The sequence below is a fragment of the Argentina silus genome, assembly GCF_951799395.1.
Source record: "Argentina silus genome assembly, chromosome: 16".
Lineage (NCBI taxonomy): Eukaryota > Metazoa > Chordata > Actinopteri > Argentiniformes > Argentinidae > Argentina > Argentina silus.
In genome coordinates this window covers 1,253,930-1,268,929 of record NC_139670.1, presented here as the reverse complement: position 1 = coordinate 1,268,929, position 15,000 = coordinate 1,253,930, and the positions used below count along the sequence as shown (strand labels likewise).

General features: G+C 52.3%; 2 protein-coding genes across 2 annotated transcripts in view; both read left to right on the top strand.

Annotated features, from left to right (window-relative positions):
• The window catches only part of rab11fip3 (RAB11 family interacting protein 3 (class II)), a gene marked incomplete at its 5' end in the record, with an annotated part of 48,686 nt that extends 40,780 nt beyond the window's left edge, over positions 1-7,906 (top strand). The window contains 6 exons of the mRNA XM_083687573.1: positions 191-435; positions 1,061-1,142; positions 1,522-1,659; positions 1,887-2,042; positions 2,383-2,523; positions 2,990-7,906. Coding sequence (XP_083543699.1) covers positions 191-435; positions 1,061-1,142; positions 1,522-1,659; positions 1,887-2,042; positions 2,383-2,523; positions 2,990-3,103 — 876 coding nt within the window. The 3' untranslated portion in view covers positions 3,104-7,906. The remainder of the gene's footprint in view (positions 1-190; positions 436-1,060; positions 1,143-1,521; positions 1,660-1,886; positions 2,043-2,382; positions 2,524-2,989) is intronic.
• Positions 7,907-9,621: 1,715 nt separating this feature from the next.
• Positions 9,622-15,000, top strand: part of telo2 (TEL2, telomere maintenance 2, homolog) — an 11,496-nt gene continuing 6,117 nt past the window's right edge. The window contains exons 1-9 of the mRNA XM_083688017.1: positions 9,622-9,684; positions 10,934-11,292; positions 11,511-11,791; positions 12,063-12,131; positions 12,622-12,769; positions 13,954-14,056; positions 14,245-14,313; positions 14,578-14,719; position 15,000. The exon at position 15,000 is cut by the window's right edge and continues 136 nt beyond it. Of these exons, the coding sequence (XP_083544143.1) occupies positions 10,952-11,292; positions 11,511-11,791; positions 12,063-12,131; positions 12,622-12,769; positions 13,954-14,056; positions 14,245-14,313; positions 14,578-14,719; position 15,000 (1,154 nt within the window). The 5' untranslated portion in view covers positions 9,622-9,684; positions 10,934-10,951. The remainder of the gene's footprint in view (positions 9,685-10,933; positions 11,293-11,510; positions 11,792-12,062; positions 12,132-12,621; positions 12,770-13,953; positions 14,057-14,244; positions 14,314-14,577; positions 14,720-14,999) is intronic.

Below are 15,000 nucleotides of genomic sequence, written 5' to 3'. Positions count from 1 at the left end.
TACACAGCCTCTACACAGCCTCTACCCAGCCTCTCTCAGCCTCTACACAGCCTCTCACAGCCTCAGTCAGCATGGTTTCAATCCCACACAGCATTCAATCTCATAACCCCTCCCCCTTCCTCCCCCCTCCCTCCCCCTCCCCCCTCCCCCTCCCTCCCTCCTCCCCCCTCCCTCCCCCATCCTCTGCCAGGTGCTGCTGCTGGAGCGCCGTGTGGCGGAGCTGGAGAAGGACTCAGAGGCCAGCGGGGAACAGCACACGCGGCTGCGCCAAGAGAACCTGCAGCTCGTCCACAGGGCCAACGCCCTGGAGGAGCAGCTCAAGGAGGCAGAGCTCCGCGCTGAGGACCACCTCCACCAGGAGGCCCGCCGGCACAAAGACGCCCTCACCAAGCTGGAGAGGGAGAGAGGGGTGGAGCTGGAGTACCTGCAGGCTAGGTAGGTGGGGTGGGGTCTGTCTGTGTGCGCGTGTGCGTTTGTAAGTGTGTCTGGGTGTCTAGAAACCCTCAGGCAATGTATGTGTGTAAACTTCTGTGGGTGTGTGTGTTTGTGTCAGTGTGTGTGTGTGTGTTTGCGTTTGTGTCAGTGTGTGTGTGTGTCAGTGTGTGTGTGTGTGTGTGTGTGTACGCTGTGTGAACGTGTATTCGGTGTGTGTGATGTCTTTACTGAGGGAGAGAGACAGGGTGGTGTGTTACCCAGCATGCCGCTGAGGCCTGGGGAGGATGACTGGCAGCAGTGCCCTCATAGCTGTGTCAACGCCACTGTGGGGAGCCACTGCCCCCCGCTGGCCAGAAGCAGCACTGACACTGAGCCGAGAAGAGCAATGGGGTTTATCTCAGTCAGTAGCGTAGCGTAGCTTAGCATAGTGTGGTTGTCTGACAGCTGCTCTGCTGTCTCAGATAGAGGGTCATCCTCTTAGCTCTGAGGTGACCGTGTTCAGAATGCATATTTGAAGATGTGGTGAAAAAGGTTGTAGGATAGGTATTATTGAGGATAGGTATTATTGAGGATAGTGTGTATTTATGTGATGACTGTATGTGAAAGTATTGTGTCTCTCTCTCAGACTACAGCAGCTGGATGAGGAGAACAGTGACCTGCGTTCCTGTGTTCCCTGTCTGAGGGCCAACATCGAGAGACTGGAGGAGGTCAGAGAAATGGCTCTTTCCCTCTCCTGTCATCCCTCCTTCTCTCCCTCCTCATCCCTCCATCCCTCCTTCTCTCCCTCCTCATCCCTCCCTCCTCATCCCTCCATCTCTCCCTTCTCTCCCTCCATCCCTCTTTCTCTCCCTCCTCATCCCTCCTCCTCATCCCTCCCTCCTCATCCCTCCTCATCCCTCCATCCCTCCATTCTCTCCCTCCATCTAGCCATCTGTCCTACTTCCATCTCTTCTTCCATCCCTCTGCTCTCCTCCTCTCATCTCTCCTTTCTCTTTACTCATCCTCCCTCCTTCCTCTCCTCCCTCCCTCCTCTCACCTCCTCATCCCTCCCTCCCCTCATCCCTCGTTCTTCTGGTCCTCCCCCAGGAGAAGAGGAAGCTGCAGGATGAGGTGGAGGACGTGACAGAGAGGCTGAATGAGGAACTGGAGACGCGTCAGAAGACGTCAGACAAGCTGAGTCACGAACGGCACCACAGCCAGAGGGAGAAGGAGTGTACGCAGGAGGTGAGAGGTCACCTGAGGCCCCGCCGCCTTCCTTAACCCCTTCAGGGCCGAGGGGGAATAACGGCGCCCAGACCGGCAACATTCTGGAGCGCCACGGACGACTTTATTCACCAGAAATGCATCAATGTTGATGCTTCATGTTGTAGCCAATCAAAGTGTTGTTGCTAGGTAGCCCTGGTCCCCCTCTAACCTTGCCACCCCCACCCCCCCCTCCTCCTCCTCCTCAGCTGATTGAGGACCTGAGGAAGCAGCTGGAACACCTGCAGCTGTACAAGATGGAAGTGGAGGCCAGGAGGGGGCGCTCTCCCAGCGCAGGGCTGCAGGAGTACCACAGCCGCACCCGGGAGGCGGAGCTAGAGCAGGAGATACGACGCCTCAAACAGGTAACACACACACACACACACACACACACACACACACCAACCACACACTCACACACACACACACACACACACATACATGCACACACACTCACACTCACATACACACACTCACACACACACATACATGCACAAGTGTACACGCACACTCACACACACGCACACTCACACACACGCACCACACACTCACACACAGACACACACACGCACCACACACACAATTAATAATAACAATTATTTCAATGGCAAAGAAAGTTTCCTGTGTATGTGTCTGTATGTATATGTATGTGTGTGTGTGTCTGCGTGTGTGTAAGACCTGTAACATGTGGCCCTCCGTCTCCAGGACAACCGGGGTCTGAAGGAGCAGAATGATGAGCTGAACGGTCAGATCATCAACCTGAGCATCCAGGGAGCCAAGAACCTCGTCTCCACCTCCTTCTCCGAGTCCCTGGCCGCCGAGATCAACTCTGTGTCCCGCGGAGAGGTCAGTCCTAGGCCCTACCCCCTAGTCCCTACCCCCTACCCCCTAGTCCCTAGTCCCTAGACCTTAGTCCCTGGACCCTAGCCCCTACCTCCTAGTCCCTACCTCCTAGTCCCTACCTCCTAGTCCCTACCTCCTAGTCCCTAGCCCCTACCTCCTACCTCCTACCTCCCAGCCCTGTCTAGGTCTGTCTGGTCTGTCTGAGCTGGGTGGGTGTGTCAGCAGTCTGGTGGTTGGCAGGGCTCCATGTTGCTGTCTGAATGACCACTTTATGGATTCAGTGTGAATTCCAGATCACTTTTCACTGTGTTCAATACACACCCACTCAATACACACACACTCAATACACACACACTCAATACACACACAGCACTGAATGGACCTCAGTGGTATTGTGTTACTGTTATACTATAAACATTCTCTGTGTGTGTGTGTGTGTGTGTGTGTGTGTGTGTGTGTGTGTGTGTAGCTGATGGAGGCCATCCACAAGCAGGAGGACGTCAACTACCGTCTGCAGGACTACATCGACCGCATCATCGTGGCCATCATGGAGTCCAACCCCTCCATCCTGGAGGTCAAGTAAAGGTCAGGGGTCGCCTGGCCACGCCCACCCCGCCCCCGACCCTGTCACCTCATTGGACAGCTGCACTGGAAGGGTTGTGTGATTGGCTACTGAGACTATGATGAAGGATAGATGAACCTATAGGACTATCAGGTGGATTAAGGCACTCCTCCAGCTCCCAATCACCCCTGAACAGAAGATTTCAAAGAAGATTAAAAAAAAGAAGATTTTATTATTATTTTATTTTTGTTTTTATTATTCAGTCATTGTTGAAGGCTGTTGTCTCGATGAAAAATAAGCTATGTTCGGTGCAAGGTCCCTGGGATTTGAGCGTGTGTGTGTGTGTGTGTGTGTGTGTGTGTGTGTGCCCTGCCTCTATAGGCTTCGGTTCTGATGACGTCCCTGTATTTGGGTCGAGGGACCTGAGTTTCCCTGCAAGTGTGTGTGTGTGTCCGAGGTTCTGTGTGTGAATGTGTATTCAGTGGAATTCCATCAAGTCAGTCATTGAGTCTCCTTGTCCCATTACTGAAAATATAGAAACTATTTTTGACATAAAGATTTGGCCCACATATTAAATGTACAATATCGGTCATGAAGTCTAACCTAAGACCCCAAAACATGCTCCAGATGTCATGTAGCGTGTCAGCTAATGCCAATAGATGTCAGCCATCCATTGGTTGTGATCAGGTGAGGTCCTCTTTCACTGTAAATGACCTTGTGGCTGTGTGTGTGTGGTTGTGTTCACCTGCGTCAGACTGAACCGTGTTTGAACCGTGGTTATCCAGGTGTTTAAGCCGTATGAAGCTGTGGTCAGGTGAAGCGGACCGCGTGTCTCCCTGTATCCAGGCTTGCTGTGCTGCTCCTACAGTCAGGCCTCATCCTGTCACGTTTGCAGTGTGTGTCTTCATCCTGAATGGAACGTGTGTGTGTGTGTGTGTGTGTGTTTATCCTGAATGGAACGTGTGTGTGTGAGAGTCATGCCGACCCAGGTGAGGGACATGTCCTTGGGTGGGAGAGGACGAGGCAATGCCCTGAGGGTTAATGTGTGTGTGTGTGTGTGTGTGTGTGTGTGTGTGTGTGTGAATGTTGTGTTATCCCTTTGTGCTTAGTGTTGCATGCTTCATGGTTTTGTAACGGTTTGGTTTGGTGACCACAGCAGTAGTAACATGAATGACATCATCGTTCTTGTGAACCTCTGGGTCTCCATGGTGATGAAACTAGCTGGCTTATTGTTTGCTGCGTCTCCATTTTTTTTTTACTATGACACAGAGTCCCAGCGGATCAGGTGGGCGGAAGACTACAAACAGAACACTCCACTTCCCATCACTCCCCTCTAGTTTAAGATCTTTGTGGGAAATGTAGTTCATAACTGACAAGTTGTAGTTGTTACAGAGGTAAATACTGACATTAACATCACTCATACTGACAAGACTGATTTTGACGGTGTAACTTAAAGGCACTACAAATATACATTACAAATTAGTCGAAAAACTGTGGAGAATTGTAGTTCTGTTTGGGAGCAGAGTCCTCTGGGACTGGGAAGTGTAGTTCTTTGGAGTGTGAGCCCGCCTGATCCTGAGTGTTCTCTTGCTGAGTGAAGGTCACACGGAGCAACAGATGATCCAGGTCGTCACCGATCATTCTCATTGGACGAGAGACTTACTGTCCATGAAAATGCTAAAAGACTGAAAATGTTTGACAATGTTGTATGATGTAATGACATCGGTTGTACTTTGCACTCATTTTTGTTTTGATTAAGACAGAGAGAAATATCTATTATTTGTTTGTCAGGAGAGTTTATTGTAAAGGGAAGAAATCCTAAATTGAAGAAGATATCTCTTATTAATGTGTTTAAGCCCACATGAATAGCCGAAGAATGCGGAAAATGAATCGAAAACAATGACTTGTTGTTTGTGTGGCTGAGGGAGAGTTTCAAACAGGCTAGTTTTCCTTCCTCCCAACTCCCTCGCTTCTGGATCTGAAGGAACATTCCAACTTCCAGATACACTTAACGTTTAGCAATACCGTCACAAAGAACAGTGGACACGGACAACCACGGATAACCACGGATAACCACGGACAAACAGACGTCACAAACTGATAAACTCTCTCCTATCAGAGCCTCTCCACCGTCAGAGCCTCAGTTGACTTGTTCCCGTCTGAATCTGTCCTCTGAGCTGTTCCGAGCTGTTCGTCTCGTCTCTGGACTGTTCCTCTCGTCTCTGGACTGAGACAGGGGGACGTAAGGACACACTTCAGACATGACGTGCTGTACAGCAATGCTGTCTCTCCACAGACGGACTCTTCTAGACTGTTGAGATACCGGACCTATAGACTGTCACCTAGGACCTATAGGTGGATATTGCTGTTGATGTGTGTCATATCTGAACAGCGCTGTTCATATCTCTCTCCTCCTGGCTGGAACTGCTGATGGGGCCTGCAGTCTGTCCCTGTGACTGACGGACAGCATGACATCACCGCACCAACTAGAGATACACACAAACAGCAGCCCCCACCAGAGCTACATGTCTATAGCTGTGGCCTCCTCCTCCCTCTCCCTCCCTCCCTCCCTCCCTCCCTCTCCCCCTCCACCTATAGACCCTGGCTATCTCAGTCACCACTCCTCTCCTCTCTCTTATCCGCTTGACGCTCCATCAGTGGAGGCTGGTGGAGGTAGAAATTGGAGGACGGGCTCATTGTAATGCATGGAACGGAATGAGGAATGGTATCAATTGGTCCTCCGACTTCTACCTCCGCCAGCCTCCGTCTGATGCTCCCTGGACCCTGGCCTTGGGTGTAAATGACTGTACATGTTAAAGTTGTTTTCTAAACCGTGTAGATTGTAGGTATTTTTATAGTCGGGAGAAAAAAAAGATGAACTGATGAACTTTTCTTTCTTTTTCTTTTGGTCTTCAGCTGAGGAGTGACGTGCTCTTCCCTGTGAAGGGTCGTCTGTCTGTCTCCTGTCTGTCTGTTGCTATAGCATGTAGCAACTACAGGACACTGTAGATTCTCACTTCAGTATGTCACATCACATGATGCAGATATTTATTCAACATTTCACACAATTCACTCTCTCTCTCTTTCTAATAACTTAATCCATTGCTTCTTCCAAACAGAAGTTTGTACATAGTTTTTTGCATATTTGGATTCTCAAGGGAAGTTGTTGGTATTCACAGTAATGGGAATTCTGTTGGATGAGGGGAATTGAGTTGTTGAATTTAAGAGAAATGTATATCGAAAAGTCATGATTCTGCTTTGATTGATTGAAGTCTTGTACACACGAAGTCTGACCAATTCAAAATGGCTGATGGTCACAGTTTGGCTAAGCTGTGGTCATTGGTTACGCTGATGCAGCATCGACCTATCCAAGGGCGTTGTCACGGTGGGGAGACCGGAGTTGACCAATGATACGGTCTCCTCAGAACAGACACGGAACCATTCCTCCATTCCACTGATCTCTACTGTACATCATGTTCACTGAACTTCTCTGAAAACAAACACTTTAGGATGACTAGTTCAGATGGCTAGCTAGCGTGAGAGGTAGCATGGTTGCTGTCTGCTGCCTGACTGACTCCAGGCAGAGAGCTCCTGTCCAGACATCCCCTGAGCAGAGAGCGCTCCTGTCCAGACATCTCTTGAGCAGAGAGCGCTCCTGTCCAGACATCTCTTGAGCAGAGAGCGCTCCTGTCCAGACATCTCTTGAGCAGAGAGCGCTCCTGTCCAGACATCCCCTGAGCAGAGAGAGCTCCTGTCCAGACATCCCCTGAGCAGAGAGCGCTCCTGTCCAGACATCCCCTGAGCAGAGAGCGCTCCTGTCCAGACATCCCCTGAGCAGAGAGAGCTCCTGTCCAGACATCCCCTGAGCAGAGAGAGCTCCTGTCCAGACATCCCCTGAGCAGAGAGAGCTCCTGTCCAGACATCCCCTGAGCAGAGAGCGCTCCTGTCCAGACATCTCTTGAGCAGAGAGAGCTCCTGTCCAGACATCCCCTGAGCAGAGGTCACTTTGATACCATGGGACACTCCAATGCACTTTAACAAGCTCCCACTGACTCTGCAACCCCATGCATTCAAAATGACCAAAGAATGAGGTTTGGCTTCAAACTGACCATTTCTCTATCAGCACTCTCTCTCTTTCTCTCTCTCTCTCTATCTATCTTTCTCTTTGCTAGAAATTGAAAATACCGTCAAGAGAAAAGTAATTCATGTCATTGCTGAGTCCAACTCTGCCCTGAGAAGCTGGCGTGCTAGTCTGAACACTGTGCCTGTCTCTCCTCCCTGCCTCTTGGTGACCTGAAGACCCCCGGCGGGGGAAAGCACTGACCGTACGAACGGGGCTGTCAGTACCTCGTTAAATTATCATTAGGAAAAAAAAAACACGTTTAATGTGTAAATAAATGGTCATTTTTGTGAAACTTTTGCTCTCACAATTTAGCTTCCAATGTCCAGGGAAAGTCTAGCTGAAGGCACAACATCACTCCTGACGTGGTCGTGACATCACTCCTGACGTGGTCGTGACGTGGTCGTGACGTGGTCGTGCACGGCTTGCCAGTTTAAATGACACAGGAAGAGAACATGAAATAAAAAAGAGAAACATTGTAAAAAACATACAGAAATTGTAAAACTGAAGTTTATTCTTATTCCTGAAGGATAATGTATAAATTATGATGAACAGTATTGTTTACTGCTGTATATTATTTTTGATGATCCCCAGAGAGATGTAACCCTTACTGTTAATGGGGAATTATAATGTCAAGTCATTGTACAAAAGGTAAACGAAAACAGTGAAGTTAAGAATAGAGAAAAATAAATCGAATAAAATGATCCTGTGTTTGATTGCCTCGCTATGTTGCATGTTTCACTACATTTACACTCAACAGAGAATAGAATCATTCTAATTCTATGATTCCATTAACCATGGTAAGGATTTTGGTTTCCATGGAGAGAGAATGCAGTATCCTTTGAGTTCCTTATGTGAATGAGATTCCTGGACCGTTCATTCTAGATTCCACTATCCCCAGATTTCATGATTCGATTCGATTTTTTCACTTTAACATAGTTTTGTTGCCATTCAAGAGTTTACAAAAAATGTCTATGTTTGTGACGAGGCAGAACTTCGATGGTAAGTAACTTTGTGAATTTGAAGGACACTTACTAACTTACTTGCTTTCCTTTCTTACCGACTTCAAGTAATTGACTGAATTTGTGTAGTAGCCTGCAGTAGATGCTATTGAAGTATGTATACTCTTTTAATTAGAATAGTTGATATTGATTCATTTGGTAGACAGAGAGCAGATAGACGTGTTTGTGTGCAGAGTCCTTCTAAACAATAAGTCCTAAGCTTTGGATGACGACAACTGACATCTGATGCAAAAGTATGACCCAGGCTCTCCCCTGTATCACCTGTTCTATCCAGAGGAAGCCTTCCCGCCCCTCTCCACCACTCCACTGGGGTATAGCTACCCCGCCCAGCCCCAGCCCCAGCCCCAGCCTCTCCCCACCCACCCCAACCCCCCTGCCTATCCCCCTCCCCACCCCCTCTACCAGCTGTCTCAGTACTGGACCCCTCCTCAGTCTCCAATCCTCCAGCCCCACCTGCAGGCCATGGACAGGTACTACTGCAGCCCTCAGTCCTCTGTCGCCTGGGACCAGCAACAGCAGCAGTACAGTCCTGGCTACAGACCCACCACCACCAGACACACTGACCAGCAGTACGCCAACCACTATAGTTACCCTCTCTCCCTCAACTATGGGGGGCTGGGGGCATACCCCCTCACCCTCGGGGGGTCCCTGCCCTACCCCCTTACCTATGGTGGGCCCCCACCCTACCCTCTCTCCCAGGGGGGGGCCCTGCCCTACTACATGCAGCAGAACCAGAGGGGTCCATGGACCCAGTTGGTGGTAACCGGCCCCCAGCCCCCCACCATAGACCTACGCGTCCTCCAGGAGGTGGGCCCGGTGTGTGCTCTGATGGTGGCTATGATGGTGGCAGGTATACCGGTGGTCCCTGTGGCTGGGGTGGGGATGAGGAGCGTGCTGGAGACCGCCCAGCGGTTCAAGAAGATGCACCCCAGGATGGAGGCCCTGTGGGGGGAGGAGATGGAGGAGATACTGGGGGCGCTGGAGAGACAAGATGGAGAGAGGCGGAGGAGTGAAGAGCCATACTTGGTGCCGGAGATGTACCGGACTCCGTTTCACCTTGGTCAGGACTTTGTCTGATTAACAGTGATAGGCTGGGGAGGATTCTAAGATGAACAGTTATCTATAAAATTATGAGCTTTACACGACCATTTATATTGTGGAGACATTTTATATTTTTATATCTGTTCTTATAAATGCACTAACACATAATAATGTCTTGCATAGAAATAAATATATTGAAGATGTGCTGGGATCCGTTCTCTCTCTTTATAGTTTTAGAAAAATAGAAAATAGATGGAAATAGAAACAAGCGCGTTGGCTTATTGAATGCTACTCAAAAGTTTCTACCCGGAACGTTTGTTGCAGCAGAGTGCGTCCCTTCATTCACTACGGAAATATTTTGCCAGCGTACTCAACAACGAGGAGCTGCAGGGAAGCGGCAACATTCAGTCACAGCAAAAGTAGGTTATAAAATACAATATGAGGACAGCTCTTCAAAATGAATTTGTCCATGAGCTGCAGTATGTATGTCTATGTGGAATTGAAGTAATCAACATGTTGAAATGCGTAGTTCGTCACCTGGCGGTTGGACGGGACAGGTGAGAGTTGGTGTTTGACAGCGTTGCTTCGACGCTCCCAGTCCGCTGTCGGGTGTTCGGGGAGACACAGGCACCATAACCCCGACTAGTCTGGACACAGGCATCATAACCCCGACTAGTCTGGACACAGGCATCATAACCCCGACTAGTCTGGACACAGGCATCATAACCCCGACTAGTCTGGACACAGGCATCATAACCCCGACTAGTCTGGACACAGGCATCATAACCCCGACTAGTCTGGACACAGGCATCATAACCCCGACTAGTCTGGACACAGGCACCATAACCCCGACTAGTCTGGACACAGGCACCATAACCCCGACTAGTCTGGACACAGGCACCATAACCCCGACTAGTCTGGACACAGGCACCATAACCCCGACTAGTCTGGACACAGGCACCATAACCCCGACTAGTCTGGACACAGGCACCATAACCCCGACTAGTCTGGACACAGGACTGGACATCGGCAGCGAGGTTTTACTCATCCCTGGTGCGGTCAGGATGCATCTCTCTTGACAGGCGGTGGGATGTTTCTAGTTTCTAGTTGCAGTTCTCAGACAGGTATAGAATCAGCTAGCTACCCTCTATAGCAGTGGTTCCCAAACCTTTAACAGTCATGTACCCCCTGTCGCTTATTTTGTAGCCTAATTGATATTATATGAACATTATCCCTTCCATATTAGACATTGTGATAATATTACTCTGTTGGATTGGTTGCATGCATTTATTTTTGGTACTGAGACTGCAGTCGGCTATTCAACAGGACTGTTTGGGAAGGGAAGTCACAGAGTTATTTCGCGTACCCCCCTAGATCGATCCACGTACCCCCTAGATTTGACAATAGTGGCTCTATAGTGATAACGACAACAGCTCACTTGAACACGTCTAAGTTAATCTTTATTATCTAACAGGGACATTTAGTATGAAGGTTGGATCTTACCATAACACAAAACATTTATATATACATATATATATATATATAGAGAGAGAGAGAGAGAGAGAGAGAGACAGACACACACACACACACACACACACACACACACACACACACACACACAGATGAATATTCTCAGACTATGCATTAATCTCCTGTTGTCCCCTGCAGGTGGCTGCCTTCTGAACCATGCAGCCCCCCAGCTCTGAAGTGGGGGTCCGTCTGGCAGTGGGTCAGTGTGTCAGAACCCTGACCGCCTCCCGACAGAACGACCAGGTGGCAGACGCTCTACACACACTCACCTGTTACCTAGACGACGGGCCCCGCAGCGTAACCACCCCTGCCCAGAGAGCAGACTTCCGGCGATCCCACTACACACCCACCCTGCAGTTCCTCATCAGGAACATCAATGCTGATTGGCTACTGCTGCTCACGGCCGCCCAGCGCACAGAGTTGTGGGATGGCTTGTTCCTCAGAGGTCCTCCGGACCAGGCTCTGCTGGTGCTGATGGACGGGATAGGATCACTCAGGTGAGATGTATGGTTGGAGATCTAGGTTTGAAAATCTAGTTGTCAAGATCTATGTGATGCTGTCTGGATTATGCTACTGCTCATTGACAGGTAGAGGTTATAATGTTGTTGTGTCTGCATGCCTGCCTGTCTGTCTGTCTGTCTGCCTGCCTGTCTGTCTGTCTGTCTTCCTGTCTGTCTGCATGTCTGTGTGTGTGTGTGTGTCTGTGTCTGTGTAGCAGTCCCAGTGCCGGTCTGGACCGCCTGGTCAGCATCCTGGAGACGTTCCTCCAGAGCGGTCGTCTTACGGTCCTGTTGTGGTCGTCCTGTCAGGGGAGCGGTCCCTCCGACTCTCCCCAGCTCAGAGAGACCCTGCTGGGTCGTCTGGTGGCTCTGCCAGACCTGACCTCCAACCGCCTGCAGCACCACAGCAAGCCCCTGTTCCTCCCCCAGCAATACTACCCTCTGCTGGCCAGAGAGATGCTGACAGCCCTGGAGAGGACCTGCCGGGCTCTGAGAGGTGGGGCTTCATCTCTACACCAGGGGAGGCTGGTGGAGGTAGAAATCGGAGGACGGGCTCATTGTAATGCATGGAATACGTGTTTGATACCATTCCTCATTCCGTTTCATGCATTACAATGAGCCCGTCCTCCGATTTCTGCAGTGAGTGCATACATTTTTCAGTATACATGGTCCCAGCAGGAATCGAACCCACAACCTAAGCGTTGTTAGCGCCATGCTCTACCAACTGAGCCACAGAGGATTGACCCTGTGTCTGTGTCTGTCCCCAGGTGGGGAGGACTGCTCCCTGGCCTTCCTCGCCCAGACTCTGGCCAAGGCCTGCGTTCAGGGTCACAGCGGTAAGATGGCGTCTCCAAGACACATATGATCATTAAACACACACAGTAGCAGGAAAATGAATTGTCGGAGAGCTCTCAGATTTGAATAAGTGTTTATGGTCATAAACCAAAAACTTTGGAATTGACTCTCACCGGTTTGTGTTAACAAGCCTTTAGTTCTTCATGGGCTAACGCAATAGCATTCTTCCAATCTCACTGTTCTGACTGCACCTCTCCCCCCCTGACTGGACCCCTCCCCCCTGACGGGACCTCTCCCCCCCTGACTGGACCCCTCCCCCCTGACGGGACCTCTCCCCCCCTGACTGGACCCCTCCCCCCCTGACGGGACCCCTCCCCCCTGACGGGACCTCTCCACCCCTGATGGGACCTCTCCCCCCCTGACTGGACCCCTCCCCCCCTGACGGGACCTCTCCACCCCTGACTGCACCCCTGACGGGACCTCTCCCCCCTGACGGGACCCCTCCCCCCCTGACTCTCTGTGTGTCTGTAGGGTTGGTGTTTGGGGAGCTGGCCCCGCCCCTCTCCTCCCGCACGCGCTCAGATGTGCTGTGGCAGAGGGTGTGCTGGCGACTGCTGCAGAACGTTCCGGAACGCTGGCTGGAGAGCGTGCTCACTGGGCTGGTACAGGCTCTGGACGGGTGAGGAGGGGGGAGGGGGGAGAGCGTGCTCACTGGGCTGGTACAGGCTCTGGACGGGTGAGGAGGGGGGAGGGGTAGGGGGAGAGCGTGCTCACTGGGCTGGTACAGGCTCTGGACGGGTGAGGAGGGGGGAGGAGGGGGGAGAGCGTGCTCACTGGGCTGGTACAGGCTCTGGACGGGTGAGGAGGGGGGAGGGGTAGGGGGAGAGCGTGCTCACTGGGCTGGTACAGGCTCTGGACGGGTGAGGAGGGGGGAGAGCGTGCTCACTGGGCTGGTACAGGCTCTGGACGGGTGAGGAGGGGGGAGGGGGAGGGGGGAGAGCGTGCTCACTGGGCTGGTACAGGCTCTGGACGGGTGAGGAGGGGGGAGGGGGAGGGGGGAGAGCGTGCTCACTGGGCTGGTACAGGCTCTGGACGGGTGAGGAGGGGGGAGGGGGGAGAGCGTGCTCACTGGGCTGGTACAGGCTCTGGACGGGTGAGGAGGGGGGAGAGCGTGCTCACTGGGCTGGTACAGGCTCTGGACGGGTGAGGAGGGGGGAGGGGGAGGGGGGAGAGCGTGCTCACTGGGCTGGTACAGGCTCTGGACGGGTGAGGAGGGGGGAGGAGGGGGGAGAGCGTGCTCACTGGGCTGGTACAGGCTCTGGACGGGTGAGGAGGGGGGAGAGCGTGCTCACTGGGCTGGTACAGGCTCTGGACGGGTGAGAAGGGGGGAGGGGTAGGGAGAGAGCGTGCTCACTGGGCTGGTACAGGCTCTGGACGGGTGAGGAGGGGGGAGAGCGTGCTCACTGGGCTGGTACAGGCTCTGGACGGGTGAGGAGGGGGGAGAGCATGCTCACTGGGCTGGTACAGGCTCTGGATGGGTGAGGAGGGGGGAGGGAGGGGGGAGAGCGTGCTCACTGGGCTGGTACAGGCTCTGGACGGGTGAGGAGGGGGGAGGGAGTGAAAGGGAGGAATGGAAAAAAGATGTCCTGTTGAGTCTCTCTGTCTTTCTACCTTCCTCTCCCTCCCTTCTCCTCTCTCTTGAAATGGAAGTGAGGAAAGATGTATGTTCAAAAGAAGAAGAGCGCCCTCCTGTGTTCAGTCTAAAAGTACTGTATATCTTACCTCCTCCCTCCTCCCTCCATCCTCCTCCCACCTCCCTCCTCCCTCTTGCCTCCTCCTCCCTCCCCCCTCCTCCTCCCGTAGGCCTGCTGCTCTGTCCAGGATCCTGGGGAACCTGGTTCTGAAGAACAAGAAGGCCCGGTTTGTCCTCACCCACAAACTGCTGCTGCTGCAGTACAAGTATGAGGTGAGGGGGGGGGGGGGGGGGGAGGAGGAGGAGGAGGGTGGGGGGGAGGGGAGGGGGAGGGGGAGGTAGTGGGTTGGTCAGTACATGCCCTAGGCAGGCTGTCATTGATAGTCAGTGGGACAGTCAGTGGGATAGACAGTATCAGTGGAGGGCAGGCCTGTCTCAGTGTCTCCTCCTCTTCCCCCCAGACTGCAGTGTTGAGGACTCTGCTGGGCTACCTGGCTCTGGACCGGGACAGAAGACCACTGCTCATAGAGGTAAGAGTCACACTGTGTGTGTGTGTGTGTGTGTGTGTGTGACTACCATGCCCTGTGTGTGTGACTACCATGCCGTGTGTGTGTGTGACTACCATGCCCTGTGTGTGTGTGTGACTACCATGCCCTGTGTGTGTGTGACTACCATGCCCTGTGTGTGTGTGTGACTACCATGCCCTGTGTGTGTGTGACTACCATGCCCTGTGTGTGTGTGTGTGACTACCATGCCCTGTGTGTGTGTGTGACTACCATGCCCTTTCCCCCCAGGTCCTGCGCTCCCTGTGCCAGGCGTGGGCCAACCCCAGTGCAGTGAGCCACACCCCCCTGGAGCAGCAGCTGTACGTCAGCAGAGCTCTGCTGCTCAGCATGGCTCTGCTCAACAGCCCCGAGCTGCAGCAGCTCCGCCCAGGTACACACCTGCTCTACTGACCCTGCTTAGACCTGTCTAATCCTCCCAGATCTACAGGAGGTAGTACACACACACACACACACACACACACACACACACACACACACACACACACACACACACACACACACACACTACCAACACTACTGACCCTGCTTAGACCTATCCCATCATCTCAGATCTACTAAGCACCATACCTAGGTCAAATACCTGCCCCCCCCCGGCCCCCAGAACTAACCCTGCTCTCTGACTGGTCTGTCCATGCCCCCCCCCCCCCCAGA